At 46.7% G+C, this 16108-nt stretch overlaps 1 protein-coding gene across 6 annotated transcripts in view; it reads right to left on the bottom strand.

Moving 5' to 3' along the window:
- The window catches only part of KMT5B (lysine methyltransferase 5B), a 57521-nt gene that overhangs the window by 26369 nt on the left and 15044 nt on the right, over nt 1-16108 (bottom strand). For 5 of the 6 annotated variants that reach the window (XM_053899365.1, XM_053899366.1, XM_019415209.2 and 2 more), the window contains 2 exons: nt 9020-9255; nt 3100-3247 (listed from right to left, as the gene is read on the bottom strand). In XM_053899365.1, coding sequence (XP_053755340.1) covers nt 3100-3247; nt 9020-9179 — 308 coding nt within the window. In that variant the 5' untranslated portion in view covers nt 9180-9255. Of the gene's footprint in view, nt 1-3099; nt 3248-9019; nt 9256-16108 lie in introns of those variants that run through there. The other variant, XM_053899367.1, reaches the window with a different exon arrangement.

The raw sequence follows: 16108 nt of genomic DNA, 5'->3' as shown, positions 1-16108 counted from the left end.
CTCACCAACTGAGCCACCCAGGTGCCCCTAAATATATAAATAGATTAAAAAAAAAATTTTTTTAACGTTTATTCAGTTTTGAGAGACAGAGCACAAGCGGAGGTGGGGCAGACAGAGAGGGAGACACAGAATCCAAAGCAGGCTCCGGGCTCTGAGCTGTCAACACAGAGCCCGATGCGGGGCTTGAACTCACAAAGTGCTCAAAATTCATGAAACCTGAGATCATGACCTGAGCCGAAGCTGGACGCTTAACCAACTTAGCCACCCAGGCGCCCCTCCTTTTTTAAAAGTGTATTTATTTATTTGTTTTGGGGTGGGGGGAGGGGCAGAGAGAGAGTCCACCAGAGAGAAACTGGGAGATACAATCCCAAGCGGGCTCTGTGCTGAAAGAGCCCGATGCGGGGATCAAACTCACAAACCGTGAGATCATATGACCTGAGCCAAAATCAAGAGTTGGACAATTAATCGACTGGGCCACCCAGGCACCCCTAACCACTTTTAATTTTAGATCCTGTATTTTAATTCAGGGATGCTCGGATACAGTAATGTCTTGGGTTTTAATAATATTTGTGGGGTAAACGCTAAATTTTACATTTTAGGACTGCACGTTTTTAAATGAGCCTAGGAAACTGCTGATAAGGAAGTTTATTTATCTTGAGAGAGAGACAAAGCACTAGCTGGGGAGGGGCAAGCAGAGAGGGAGAGAGGGAGAACCCCAAGCAGGCTGTGCACCGTTAGCACAGAGCCTGAGGCGGGCTTAAACTCACAAACTGCAAGATGACGACCTGAGCCGAAATCAAGGGTCGGACCCTTAACTGACCGAGCCCCACCTGGCGCCCCCTGATAAGGCCCTTTTATGTAGTCATCACATCAAAACAAAGTTCGGGAGGCCAGATGGCCTAGGACCTCGCTATTCCAAGTACAGTCAGGAGCTTGTTAGAAATGGAGCATCTCAGGCCCCAGCCCACAGCTACTGAATCAGAACCCGCATCTTCACAAGACTCCCCAAGTGACTCATATGTAAAACTAATTATAGGAAACAGTTGGCAGGACTTTTATTAAAAAATAGGAGTAACTTCCTATCGTAGAAGCCAGTAACAGGTAAACTGCTCATCTTCTGGAGCAAAGGACGGCGGGAGGACGGGGAATTGACTATAGGGAGAGTTCCTTCCTAAACCAATGACCCTTCTGTTATTCTGATGCAGTCTTTCCATGATGGTTTATGTGCTTCCACAGTTCAGTATACAGGGCACAGTGAACGTGACCTACCTAGCTCTTTTTTCTCTTCCTTGATGACTCCAGGTCATAATTATGGGCCTTTGCAGTAATAGCCTGACCCTCTCTAAGACTGTTATGTGAAAGCGATTCATATTTCTTAACTATTACCAGGACCTTCTAGGAGAAGCACCAGTGGCCTCGCTGGGGAAAAGAAGGGAAATGGACTGAAAACAACGCAAACCAGGGGAGCCCGGCTGGCTCAGCCGGAAGAACGTGCGACTCTTTATCTTGGGGTTGTGAGTATGAGCCCCACGTTGGGTATAGAGATTACTAAAAAAACCAGACTTTAAAAACATTCCTTGAGAAAATAATTTAAGAAAAAAATAATGCAAACCAGATTTTATTTGGCTATTAGGGCATCCAGTACTGCTGATTTCCCAGCCAACAGCTATCCACCTGTCTACTTACAAAATTCAGTTAGGCATCTGCCCCTCTCAGGTCAGGGAGCTATTTAAATACGTTCTCAAGTCCACTCCAACTTGTCACTTCATTTTAGCAAGGAAAGATCTATGGTAACAGGAATCATGAAAATACCAAAGGCTCATTTTTATCCAAATTACTTCTTTCTGGATCTAGAAAATAATTGATAAACGAATCATACAGTCTTTTGTTTTCATCTTAGCAACGGACAGAATTAAAAGGGGGAAAATGGCACAAGAGTTTCCTCTAATCACCTTTATTCACCAATTCCTCCCTCCCCAACTACTGGCGACTAGTCACCTGGTGATCAAGTTGCTCTGGGGTTGTCACTGGCCCTGGAGCTACAAGCCACCACTGCAAGTATCAGGAAGGTAGGAGGGATCAGTGGCCTAGAACTGGCTCTATACATTCTCAACCTCACCAGACTTGAAAGCCCTCTGCCACTCATGTTAAGAGGGAAAGTTGTAAAGTTCCGAGTTAGTGTTTGGTGGCAATCGTGAAAGTATCTAAGGGCCATTTTCAGGGGAGAGATGCTTAAGAAAACATGAATTACAAAATTAAAAAAAATTTTTTTTTTAGACAGAGAGAGACAGAGACAATGTGAGCAGGGGAAGGGCAGGCAGAGAGCGAGCGAGCGAGCGAGAGAGAGAGAGACAGAATCTGAAGTAGGCTCCAGGCTCCGAGCTATCAGCATAGAGCCCGACGCGGGGCTCGAACTCACAAGCCGTGAGATCATGACCTGAGCTGAAGTCGGACGCTTAACCAACTGAGCCACCCAGGCGCCCCATGAATTAAAAAATTTAAAGGATAACAGACTTCAAAAGCAGTGTTAATATTTTATACAGATGGCATGTGATCCTCAATAAAGCACCTCCATGTCTGTTTTCTTCTCTGCAGACTGAACAGACAGATGCAGGTCTTTCACATTCTCTTCATTCCAGTGACGAGGTGAATCTCAAAGATTAAATATGATGGCAATACATTCCCTATATACGGTTGCAATTAGTTAGAAGAAAACTCTGTAATAAAATCATGAAAAAACCCCTGATGTAACCTACTTTATGTAGAAAAAAAAATTATTGTATTTTCAAGGCTTCACAGGATGCTTCTAAGATTTTTCTTTCAGCTTAATTATCACAACATTAAAAATAGACTAGGAGATGCTCCCCCAGCTTCATATTTTCATAGGAACAGCCTGAGATAAAATAAGAACACAGAATTAAAACTGACAAGACTCCTGGAAGCTTTTGTTGCTTTTCTTGCCTCAAATACAAAATCTTCTACAGCAAAGACCTTTCCTTTGGTGTCATCTTAAATTCTGACTAAAAGTAAAATTAGCATCTATTTTCTTAAACTCAACATCATCATCCGCTCCACTTCAGGATACAGACTTACAATTACCTGGTGTTCATTTTGTGTGTTTGAAAACCTAGATAGGGGTCAAGAACCAGACTGGTCGCCAGGTCATCGTTCTCACAGAGCTCCTTGGCAGACATTCCAGAAGACGGCACATATCGACTCTGGCCTTCGAACCCCGAATTACCATTACCTGTGAGGAGAAAGAGAAAGGAAAGTAACTCAAAGGGAAAACCACTTAAATCTACCTTTAAAACCTTTAGTTTCGTTGCCTTCTCAAGTCAGCCATTAAGAACGGAGTACGTTTTGCACAGACAGAAAGCCAAACACAGCGAATGACCGAGAGCGTTTTGCTTAGCAGATAAGATTACCAGCGTTCCCAAGAACAGGGTCTGGGTAGTCGTGAGAATCTTGGGCTCAAATAAATGCCTTCCCCGTCCCATCAAGGAAGACGAAAAACGGGATGAGTGGACGCTCACCACCGTGGCAAAAGACAGCATCAAGCGCCACTGCGGACAGGGCCGGGGGACACAGGAGACAAGAACACAAGAAAGTCTCTGCAGGAAGTGCCAGGACGGACATCAAGTACGAAGAGGGGGCCCCCGAGGGGTGAACTCCGCCATCCTCCTCTTGGGCAGGTGACCCTCACTCCCCACCTGGTAGCTGAGGCCCACAGGAGAAGAGACTTGCCTGTGACTACAGAGTCAGGAAGCAGAAGTGGGGAAAGGAGGAGAGAGAGAATGACAGGCCTATTTCCAACCTGTCTAAAACAGATTTTGAATGAATGGATAAAAATAGAGAAATGCCGGAAATACATAACCGAAGTGATGAGGTTTAATGATGGTGTTTATAAAGAGAGCAAAGGAAAGCCAAACTTAAATGGGTGAAGTTTCATCCGTGCTGATTTAAGCCTGACATGCGTGTCACAGACAATCTTTTCAGGAATGTAATTATGCCAACAGTATAACTTGAAGCCTCTCAAAATTAAGATGTGGAAGAATGAAAGACAGTGCAAGGTATAACTTTCTTTTCCACACTCTTTCAAAAAGCAAATTAAACACAACATGTTAAGGCCCTATCAAAAGGTAGGTAGGCATATGTTTTGTAATCAAGTTATTCATTTGCATGTAGGTATGTAAAAGCTATCAAAGTCGTTATGTTTTTTCTTTATTGAAATGTAATTCACATACCATACAATTCACCCATTTAAAGCGCACAGTTCAGGGGCGCCTGGGTGGCTCAGTCGGTTAAGCGTCCAACTTCGGCTCAGGTCATGATCTCACGGTTCCTAGGTTCGAGCCCCACATCAGGCTCTGACAGCTCAGAGCCTGGAGCCTGCTTCTGATTCTATGTGTCCCTCTCTCTCTGCCCCTCCCCCACTCACGCTCTATCTCTGTCTCTCAAAAATAAATAAACATTAATTTTTTTTTTTTTTTTTTTAAACTAGGCTTCATGCTCAGCGTGGAGCCCAATGCAGGGCTTGAACTCACTACTCTGAGATCAATACCTGAGCTGAGATCAATACCTGAGCTGAGATCAAGAGTGAGATGCTTAACTAACTGAGCCATCCAGGCGCCCCATGTGTCCTTTTAGTTTGACACATTCTAACAGCTGTGAAGTGGTACCTTGTGGTTTTGACTTGCATTTCCCGGATGACTAATGATTTCAAGCATCTTTTCATGTACTGGCCATTTGTGGGTCTTTGGTGAAATGTCTGTCTATTCAGATTCCCTTGCTCGTTTTAAATTGGAGTTTGTGGGGCGCCTGGGTGACTCAGTCAGTCAAGAATCCAACTTCAGCTCAGGTCATGATCTCGCGATTTGTGAGTTCAAGCCCCACATCAGGCTTTACGCTGGCAGCGTGGAGCCTGCTTGAGATTCTGTCTCCCTCTCTCTCTCTGCCCCTTCCCTGTGCACACACTCTCTCTCCCTCTCATAAAGGAAGGAAGCAAGGAAGGAAGGGAAAGAAAGAAAGCGGGAGGCAGGGAGAAAGAGAAAGAAAGAAATTGGAGTGTCTTTTACTGCTGACTTGTAACAGTTCTTTATATATTCTAGATACTAGTCCTTTATCAGATGGATATGTGATTTTAAAATGTTTTTCCCCCTTCTGTGAGTGTCTTTTCATGTTCTTGATGTTAATCCCTTAAAGCACAAAAGTTTGTTAACACTGATGAATTTCAATTTACCTTTTTTCTTTTGTTCCTTGTGCTTCCAGTGTCCTATCTAAGAAACCTCTGCCTGATCCAAAGTCATGAAGATGTATGCTTTTGTTTTCTTCCAGGGATTTTATAATTAAGGTCCTTTGATCCATTTTGAGTTAATTTTTCACACATACCGTGAGGTAGGGTCCAACTTCATTCTTTTGCATGTGGATATCCAGTTTTCCCAGCACCATTCATTAAAAGACTATTCTTTCCCCACTTAATTTTCTTTGCATGCTTGTCAAAAATCAATCAACTACAGACATGAAGGCTTATTTCCAGACTCTTGATTCTATTCCATGGATAGGTGTCTAGCCAAATACAACACTGCAGCTTGGTAGTAAGTTTTGAAACTGAGAAGTGTGAGTGTGCCATCTCTGTTCCTTCTCAACACTGTTTTCGCTGCTCTGGGTTCCTTGAATTTCCACAAGAATTTTAGGATCCGTTTGTCAATTTCTGCAAAGAAGCCAATTGAGATTTTGATAGGGACTGAGTTCACTCCCTGTAGATCCCTACAGATCCCTGTAGATCTGTAGATCATTTGGGGAGTACTGCCATCATAACAATATTAAGTCTTCTAATCAATGAACATGGGATGTCTTTCCATTTATTTAGGTCTTCTTTAATTTCTTTCAATAACGTCTTGCAGTTTTCAAACTGTAAGTTTTATAGTTTGCGTGCTGATCTATACTGCTGAGCTCATTTATAAGCTCTAATGTTTTTTGTTTGTTTTTAATGTTTTTATTTATTTTTGAGACAGAGAGAGAGAGAGAGAGAGAGAGCGCGCGCGCAAGCGCATGAGCAGGGGAGGGGCAGAGAGAGACGGAGACACAGAATCCAAAGCAGGCACCAGGCTCTGAGCCGTCAGCCCAGAGCCTGACACAGGGCTCGAACTTACAGACAGTGAGATCATAACCTGAGCTGAAGTCGGACGCCTAAGTGACTGAGCCACCCAGGGGCCCCAAGCTCTAATGTTTTTTAGTGGATTCCTCAATCACGTCATCTGCAAAGAGAGATGGTTTTTACTTCTTTTCCAACCTGAATGCCTTTTAGTTCATTTTCTTGCCTAAATGCTGTGGTTAGAACCTCTAGCACAATAGTGAACAGAAGCGGTGAGAAAAGATACTCGTCTTGTTCCTGATCTTAGGGGAAAAGCATTTACTGGTCTTTCAATATTAAGTAGGACATGAGCTGTGGGTTTCTGTAGATGTCCTTTATCAGGTTGAAGAACTTCCTTCCGTTCTTACTCTGTTGAGTGCTTTTACCCTGAAAGGGTGCTGAATTCTGTCAAATGCTTTTTCTGCATCTATTGGAATGATCATACGGGTTTTGTCCATCATGCTACTGAAGTGGGAGCATTAATTTTCAGGTATTAAGCCAACTTTGCATTCCTGGGATAAATCCCACCTGCTTATGCAACAGAATCATTCTCACTTGTTGCTGGATTTGGTTTGTTAGTATCTTGTTGAGGATTTTGTGTCCCCGCTTTAATAGAGATATTGTACTTTTTAGGGTATTTTTTCTTGTGAGGTCTTTGGTTTTGGTAGCAGAGTTAATACTGGTCTTACTGCATGAGGAAGTGCTCCCTTTCCTTCTACTTTTTGGAACAGTCTGCAAAGAACTGGTGTTGATTCCTCTTCAGATATCTGCCGGTATTCACCAACAAAGCCATCCAGGCCCGAGACTTTCTTAGTAGTGTGTTTTAAAAATTACTGATTCAACCTCTTTACATGCTACAGGTTTATTTGGATTTTCGTACTTCTTCTTGAATCCATTTTGGTAGTTCGTGACTTTCTAGGAATTTGTTCATTTAAGTTACCAAATTTGTTGGCATCCAAGTGTTCAGAGTAGTCCATTATAACCTTTTTTATTTCTGTAATGCAGCAGTAATGTCCCCTCCTCCATTCTTGACTCTGCTCTTTTTCTCGATTAGTCTTGGATAGAGGTTTGTCGATTTTGTCGATCTTTTCAAGGAGTCAACTGTTGTGATCCTCTCAAATTTCCATTATTCACTTCTAATTTTACTCCACTGCGGTCAGAGAACGTACGATGTATGGCTCCAATCCTTTCAGGTTTGTCGAGACCTGTTGCATGGCCTAGCCTATGGCCCATCCTGAAGAACGTGCCACGTGCACCGGAGAAGAACGTGCGTTGTTGGTGGGTGGAGTGTTCTACAGACGTCTGTCAGGAAGCACTGGTTTAGGGTAGTGGCTAAGTCTTTCCCCGTTCATCCTCTGCCTCGCTGTTCTATTCATTATTCAAAGTGGGGAACTGAAGTCTCCAAATCACTGAATTGTCTGTTTCTCCCTTCAACGCCGTCAGCGTCTGCTTCGTGTATTTTGTGGCTCTGTCAGGTGAAATCACTGACGTTTACCTAAGATGGAACATTGCTTTGTTTTGCTTCATCACTGGCTCTCTTTTTGTATCATTCTTGTCCAATGACACTCAATACGATGCCGTCCGTCTTCAACTCTCTGGGTTTTTCCAGCCTGTCCTCTAAATCTGTCTACACACGGCAAAGCGTAGCCCATCTAACGATCGTTTTTCTAAATTATCACGTACCTCCAACAACTGTCAGACCTTTTTGCTCTGGGATGCCCAAAAAGGCGGCCAACAGCAGTTTGGAAAAATTAAAAACCGACCAAAAAAAGTCGCCTAATTTACCACCCGGAACCAATACCCCTGCTATAGTCGCTACGTTTCTCAATTCCTTTCGGTTCCCGTCACGTGCTACAGGGTGGGCGGGTGTCCACGAATAGGAGAAATCTATCCAGTCCTGGGATCTCTCCCTCCTACCCCAAGCAGGGATTTCTGCCTCGTGTACTACAGACACAGTGACCTGCTCTGACACGGAGAGGCTAAGGGCAGCCTGGGCCCCGTAACCTGCATAAACCTCTAACAGGTATGAGGGTCATCAGTCAGGACTGGTGCAATCTACCTGAAACCGTTCCAAATGCCAGGCAGAGCCAACCCTACTCAGAGCGGGCCAATTCCAACGCAAACGAAGGATGTTCCGGAGGGGCTAAATTAACCTCAGGAAAAACAAGAACGGAAAAAGCCGTCCTCCCTCACGCGGCCGTCCGCCACCGGGGATCTTCACCCAAGGCAGCTGCCTACCTAAGGCTCACACGCATCCCGGGGCACTGTCCTGCTCTTAAAAGAACTATCTCTTGAACTCTCCACAAGCAGCCCCACCCTCACCAAGGAGGAGCAAGTGAGAAGTCACGCGTCATCAACAGTGCTCTGATGTCGGGACACACCACCGTCCGCCCTCCAGAAACGGAAGGAGCGGCGACGGTTTGTGACGCTGCCCTAAATTCCGTTTCCCCTGTAAATGAGAGTTGAATTTATTATTCACACGTCTCAGTTTTCAAAGAGATACATACTTATACTTACATCAAACATAAAAATACAGTTTGAACTTCAAAGAGATTCAGCAGCAGCACTTTAATACAGTTTATAGAGCAGGTCAGCCATTCAGACATCCACGCTACAAAACAGAACTTCAAGTTATGGATACAAAAGCATAATTAAAGCGATCTTATTAGGCACCGAACTCGAGGCGTACACGTCAGAGGAGAGTAAGGACTGTCAAAACTCTGAAAGGGTGAAAAAGAAAGAAAGAAAGAAAGAAAAACCTGCACCGTTAGCTGGGAGAACATGAAAACTTGTTTTGGAGACAGCAGAGACAGAACACACGGTACAAGCTGCGAGGCATCGCCGCCCCGCGCGACAACGGAAATGACAGTTGCATCGTGTACATACATCTGCTCGACCTCCTCTCAACCGCGTGTCTGCCGGCCTTCGCGGCCTCCTTCCCCGCGGGCTGCAATTTGGCCGGGCTCTGCGGATGGTCATTAGACAACTTGCCTCCACTCCTCCTGCCATTCACCACCATGTTCTTGGATTCTCCCAACCACTTCATGCCCACAGACCGCCTGACCCAGGTGCATTGAGTCGTTCTCTTCAGATAGCTTAGAGAATAATTCCAACGTTCTCTCCTAACAAAACAAAACATGAAAAACAGAACCGGGAGGTAAGTACGTAGGAGACCATGCCACCCGGACCCTTGAGAAAGGTACAAAGTATTGAAAGGAATTCCGTCTCGGGCTGCCGGGGCCACCGAGGGGCCACCGAGGAGCAGCAGCCCAGGCTCTGCGTTGGGCGGGGGTGGGGTGGGGGGTGGCGCGGGGGCGCTCAGCAAAGGGCCACCAGGAGGGAAGGACAGGAGCAAGTCAAGGCCCGGCCGTGGCCCCCTCACCAAGCACACCCCGAGTTCGTGCAGGACGCCACCCGAGGTGCGCCACGCGCTGCCCGACGCCTCCGAGGACAAGCGCACCACAAGTTCGTCGAGAAAAGGGAGGGGACGCACATCCATGCCAAAAGGACGAGGGAGGTGCTGAGCGACGTCCTGGCAGCCGTGAGGAGAGTGGCAGCCAACGACTGAACTCCTCCCCTCTGTATGTAATAAATAATAAAGACTTTTTCGGAGGAAAAAAAAAAAGGTAATTTAGTAACTAATGTTTCCACTCTTTAAGGACCACTCGGCTCCCCAAGCCATCCGGTGTCATCTGTGCTGTCATTCAGCACGCCCAGACTCTGGACAGGAATTCACTCTTGCTCATTGCTTGTGCTGCAAACAGCCACCGACAAAGAGTTAAGTGCTCGTGAGTATCTATCTCTTGCTCGCCAGTGAGAATAATTTTGCACCTTGTTATGCGGACGTTTAGGTACAGCTTAATAATCTGCTCAAATTACACGTTTTGGTAGCGGCGTCTGGGTGGCTCGGTCGGTTAAGCATCGGGCTCTTGATTTTGGCTCAGGTCACAATCGCACGGTTCCTGAGTTCAAGCCCGGCGTCGGGCCCTGTGCTGGCAGTACAGAACTCACTCAGGACTCTCTCTCTCTCTCCCCCTCTCTCTGCCCCTCCCCTGCTTGTGCACTCTCTCTCTCTCTCCCAAATAAGCAAATAGGGGCGCCTGGGTGGCTCAGTCGGTTGAGTGTTCGACTTTGGCTCAGGTCATGATCTCGCAGTCTGTGAGCTCGAGCCCCGTGTCGGGCTCTGGGCTGACAGCTCGGAGCCTGGAGTCTGCTTCAGATTCTGTGTCTCCCTCTCTCTCTGCCCCTTCCCTGCTCATGCTCTCTCTCTGTCTCAAAAATAAATAAAAACATTAAAAAAAATTTTTTTTTAAAAACAAAATAAGCAAACAAATATTAACAAAAATTACATGTTTTGGGAACAGTGTATTAACTGTGTGAGAAAATCCCAAGGATGTTCTCTTCTGTTACGAGGAGAGCTTAAGAAAAGGTGTCTAAGTCAAGCTTTGTCCACAACAGCTCTGCCTTTCTGTTGTCAGTTTGAAGTCAATGCTCAAGGTACTTCAGGGACCGATACTCAAATATCAAAGTCTTGCCCATCATGAAATGTCTGCCTTTACAATAGCAACAAAAATTGAGTAATTGTAATATCTGCTAATATAGAGAGATCCCTCACCATCTGAATTTTAATTAGCTGAATTTGGGAAGTGAATGATTTGGCTAGTGAGGGATGCTCATAATCTGTAAGGCCCTTTGGAAATAAGAGTGTCACAGATCACAGAAAGGGGTGCCCGTGGCATCACCTCATTATGGAATTATGCTCTAATATAAATCAGACTAAAAAGGCTCCAGGATAAGAAAGTGCAAAAACACAAAAGTTCAGAGCTAAAGGTACCTGAAGAGCCCAGTACAGTTCCTTCCATCTGCACGTGGAACCGACGCCAGAGAGGCTGACGCCCGTGCCCAGAGCCACGCGATCAGGCTGGGGGCAGGATCCCCAGGAGAACCCGGCACTGCCGCCCGAGGGTCTCTCGCTAGACCACCCACAGGCCGACTTCCCTTATTTTTTTACGAACGCACAGAGCAACACAAATGATAAACTATTCTGAGGTACTTCCAGAAATGTATACTTGGTCACGCCTTTAACAATACCCAACAAAAATACGAAACACTGAATTTTTACCTGATCTCAGGTCTCCTCCACGGTCACAGGACTTGCGTGTGACTTCACGGTGGTAAAGTGCGTGTGTGAGGCACACGCTTACGTACAAGGTAAAGAATGTCTGATCCGTACTAAGGATGCTGTTTACAAACGTTCTCTACTATGTGTTCTTCTCCTGGCTCTTCCACTTAAATTCAACTGGCACTCAACTTTCATTTGCCTAGCCTTTCCTTTTTCTTGTCCGCCTCACGAAACCCAGAAAACGCTGCACGAACAACGGAAAAGGCAGGTACGGGGCGCCTGGGTGGCTCAGCTGGTGAAGCGTCCGACTTCAGCCCAGGTCACGATCTCACCGTTCGTGGGTTCGAGCTCCGCGTCGGGCTCTGTGCTGACAGCTCGGAGCCTGGAGCCTGCTACGGATTCTGGGTCTCCCTCTCTCTGCCCCTCCCCCCACCCGCACGGTCTCCGTCTCAAAAATAAACATGAAAAAAATTAAAAAGAAAAAAAGGAAAGGCAGGTAAAACTACAGACACAGTGGTTATAAGCTGAAGATTTTTCAATGATTACGTTTTATCAGACTGAACACGAGACCTACTGATGACCAGATGTCCTGTATGTGTACTCAGAAGAAAAGGCAGAGGAGTTAGGAGCAGTACGCTTCTGAAGCATAAAGACAAAGAAAGCCTGGAAAAAAGGCAAGGCCCACGACACTCTTCCTTCGCCTGTGCCTGTACCAGTCCGACCCATCTTTTCGTCTGGCTAACCTCTTCACGCTCCGGGGTCTTCCTTGACCCTCACCGCCAAATTCAGGTGGACATCCCTACTACAAAACTTAGGTGGAAACCCTTATGTCACTACACTGCCTGCCTCCTTAACTGCCCGAGTTCCTGAGGCCAAGAACTCGTTTTCTCGTTCTCCAGCACAGCACAAACCGGATCCGAGGCCCTCAAGTGACGAAAGAATCGATAAATGAAGGTGTGGCCTATGCCTAACAGGAACGATCTCTGTCTGTGTTTTAGGCTGTAAAATACCACAGTTATAACCTGACCCTCTCAAGTCCTCTCCTGAAGACGTGAGTGCCGCCACTCGCCCCTCCCTACCACCCGCCCTCCCGCCTCCGCCCGGAGTCTGTGCCTTCGCAGGACCAGGACAGGACCAGGACCAGGACCAGGACCAGGACCAGGCGAGGTGCATCTGGTCCTTGAGGAAGTCCATCTCGAGAATGCCCTCACGGAACACACAACTCGTGGAGAATGGCTGGAGAATGTGTTTTTAGGACTCAGCAGTCCTAATATCCCTCGATGATGAGACGTAAAATAGAACTACACATGAACAGAAAAGAGCAACGTGGCTTCAGAGAGATTTAAGGGACAAAAGGAACAGTAAGTAATCTCTCCGCTTAAGTCCCAACTGAGATTCTCACTCAGATAAAAAGCAGAAAACCTGGGGTGAAATCCAGCAACCTGCTTTTAATAAGCCTCCAGGTGACCGTGACTGAACTCGGTGTGAAAACTATTGTTCTCAGCTACTTCCTCATCCGCTAGCTCATCTGAGAGGGCAAAGAACACAGGCCAAAATTTTAACCTGAGGACATTAGACCTATCGACCAATTTTTTTCCCTGAGAATGAAGCACAGTTCGCCAAGAAGTCATTTTAGCAGCACACTGCAGCCCAGTGCGGGGAACACAGAAATTATACGTAATTCCAATGAACTGAGGGTGAGGATTAATGATCCATCCAAACTGAAGCAAATTCATAACCTCAAGCCTCATTTTTTACAAGTTTTGTTTTGTTTTGTTGTAGAGAGAGTGTGTGCGAGCAGGAGAGGGGCAGAGAGAGAGAGCATCCCAGGCGTGCCTCACACAGCGCGGAGCCCGACGTGGGGACCGTGAGATCACGACCTGAGCCGAAGTCCCGAGTGAGCCCCCCAGGCGCCCCTCCAGTCTCACTTCTGTTGCAGCCAACCGATATTATTTTGTTTGAACTTTTAAGATACTAAGGTATCACGCCGTCAATCACAGAACATGGCTGAACTTCACTGGTATGACTACACTGCCCGCCTGGATACATTCTAGCTGAGGCTCCCATACGCTCCCCTTGTCCAGACGGCGGCAGTTACCATTAAGGCAAAAGACACTACTTAAGCTCACAAATGAACTGTTTCGTAAAAACCAGTTCTAGTGAAACTATCAGAATTTGGGGGCTATTTATAAATTTCTAGCTCAAAATGAACGTATGCCCTACTAATCATGAGGTCGCTGTTTGTTTGTTCTGGCCTCCTGAGTGCGGACTCTTCTCGTTGGTGCCATCTTTCCCCTAAGACCACAAGCTGAAAGAACACTTACACGTTAAAGGTGGAGACGAAGCCCAAAAGCTCACACAGCTGACATCGCAGTAGCCTGTGGAGAAACATGGGGAGGCCAGCGAAGCCTAAAGCCTTTCACGGCTCCCACAGCGGCCCCACGCCCAACATCAGCAAGGGTGCGGTCTCTCTGGCCCGGGGAACAGCTGGCTCACAAATACCACCATGGACTTGGCTTGGTTGACAGTGTCTGAACCAACTGGCCACTATATTCAGAAGTAAGAATTACCTGAAATTTACCCCAAAATTGGCAGAAAAAAAAATTTCAAAGAGTAGAGGCCACTCCTTAAACGGAGTAACGATGCCAAATCCCTCTCTGTTCCGATTCCCCTGAACAGCACGGATCCACTTGTACGTCAACTTTTTTCCGATAAATGCAGTCCAGCACTGCAAATGTGTTTTCTCTTTCTTAGGATTTTCTTAATCACACCTTCTGGAGCTTTATTGCAGAATACAGCATATCATACGTGTAATATACAAAACTCACGTTAACCATTTATTTTGTCGATAAGGCTTCCAGTCAACAGTAGACTGTTGGTAGCTAAGTTTTTGGGGAGTCAAAAGTTGTATGTGGAATTCTGACCACACAGGGGGTTCAAGGGTCAAGTGCGTAAATCAGGAAAATTATTAGACATCTATTACATTCCGGTTCCAGGCCCGGGGGATACAGCAAAGGACAAAACCAGGTTTCTGCCCTCATCTGTGCTTACATTCTAATGAAAAAATTGCTGGGAAGTAACAAATTAGCAATTAAATGCCAGCACCCTGGAGAAAATCAAGCGGTTTCTAAGCGGCAGGGAGTGTTTCAGGTGACAAGGGGGTGGGAAAGGGAGGCAGCAGTGGGTGTGCAGAGGACCAGCACAGAGTCCAGTGTGGCTGCGGCGGGGTGAGCAGGGAGGGGGCAGGAGGGAGACCGGAAGGGGTGCCAGAACATGTAACGGAGAGTGTCAAAGCCACTGCTGACACTTGGGCATGGACTCTCAGGGAGATGGAAAGCAGGACTGACGTGGTCTAAGTTACAATTTTAAAGGCCCACACTAGCCGCTTGCTATGTGGAGGAAAGCTCACAAATAAATGCTTTTTAAAAAGCAGATCTAATGAAGCCAGTAATAACTGGGGAACATGAGAGAAAGCACCGGTTAAGAGGCTACTGCAATGAACCAGTGGCCTGGGGCAGCACGGGTGGCAAGAAGTCACTGGTTTTGGGATCTTTTCTGAAGGTTCGCAGATAGACAGGATCTGCAAGCAGACTGCGGGAAAGAGGGGACTCTAACAGGCCTCCAAATTGAAGCACAGAATTTACAGAGGTGGCAAAGACTACAGGCAGCTCAGGTTTTGGCAGGGGTCGGGGCGCAGGACTTGAGTTTCGGTCATGTTCGAGATGCCCAGGAGAGACAGACGCCAGACGGGGCCGCTGGACCTCAGGGCCTGGAGTACTGGTCCAGGCTGGCCGGTGCCCTAATGGGACGAGATGCAATCACCCAGGGGGTGAGTGCAGGTGAAAGAAGGCTAAGGACACAGGGAGCCGCCCTCAGACCAGGACCCAGCAGCAAAGGCAACTGAAAGGAGCAACTGGTCAGGGAGGAAAAGCAAAGACCAAACAGGGACCAGCGCTTCAGGAAGCGCGTGACCGACTCGGGCACGGGCCGCAGACGCTCACAGGGCAAAGCTCTTTCAGTCATCAAAACTCAAGGGCAAGATGGGCCGCTGACGATCTGAGAACAGACGTGAAGTGTTGAAACACGGGCTCGTGGGGAAAGAGTTAGATGGCAGAGGGGAACATAGGGAATAATGAACAGAAAGAGTCCTAAGTCCTGTGTCATTTGTTTCAAATGAGAGAAAGCTGCATGTGACCGAAAGAATACATGTAAATTAAACTCAGGGGAGGGAGATGAAAGGAAGGTTAATTTGAGATCAGCATGCCTTCAGAGTTTATATGGCTCTTTTTTAACAACAAGTTTTTAAACAAACAGATTCCCGGGGCGCCTGGGTGGCTCAGTCGGTTGAGCGTCTGACTTCAGCTCAGGTCATGATCTCGCGGTCTGTGAGTTCGAGCCCCATGTCGGGCTCTGTGCTGACAGTTCAGAGCCTGGAGCCTGCTTCCGATTCTGTGTCTCCCTCTCTCTCTGCCCCTCCCCTGCTCATACTGTCTCCCTCTGTCTCAAAAATAAATAAAAACATTAAAAAAAAAAAAAGACGATTCCTTTTCTAAAGGAATAACAAAGAGCACCTGAGCGTAACGGGGCGTTCCTGAGGGGGCTGCACAAGCTCGGCTCCCTCTACTTTCCAGAGTGCTCACAAGAACAAGATCGGTGCAAGCAGGCTCTAAGGAAGGGCAGTTGAGGCAGCACTCGGGGACAGCCAGTATGTGTCCCTGAGAGGTTCACCCACTCTGAAGTCGACCGGAAAGGAAGATTCACTTCACGTGGCTTCACTGGACCAACAGGTGGGGAAGGAATTCAGATTCTTCAGATTCTACCATCAACCGTGGATTTAAAAAAAGGGTCGACGG

This window comes from Panthera pardus, unplaced genomic scaffold (assembly GCF_024362965.1).
Source record: "Panthera pardus isolate Hobbes unplaced genomic scaffold, ASM2436296v1 HiC_scaffold_12, whole genome shotgun sequence".
Lineage (NCBI taxonomy): Eukaryota > Metazoa > Chordata > Mammalia > Carnivora > Felidae > Panthera > Panthera pardus.
The sequence above is the reverse complement of the archived record's forward strand: the minus strand, read 5'-3'. Positions and strand labels throughout refer to the sequence as shown.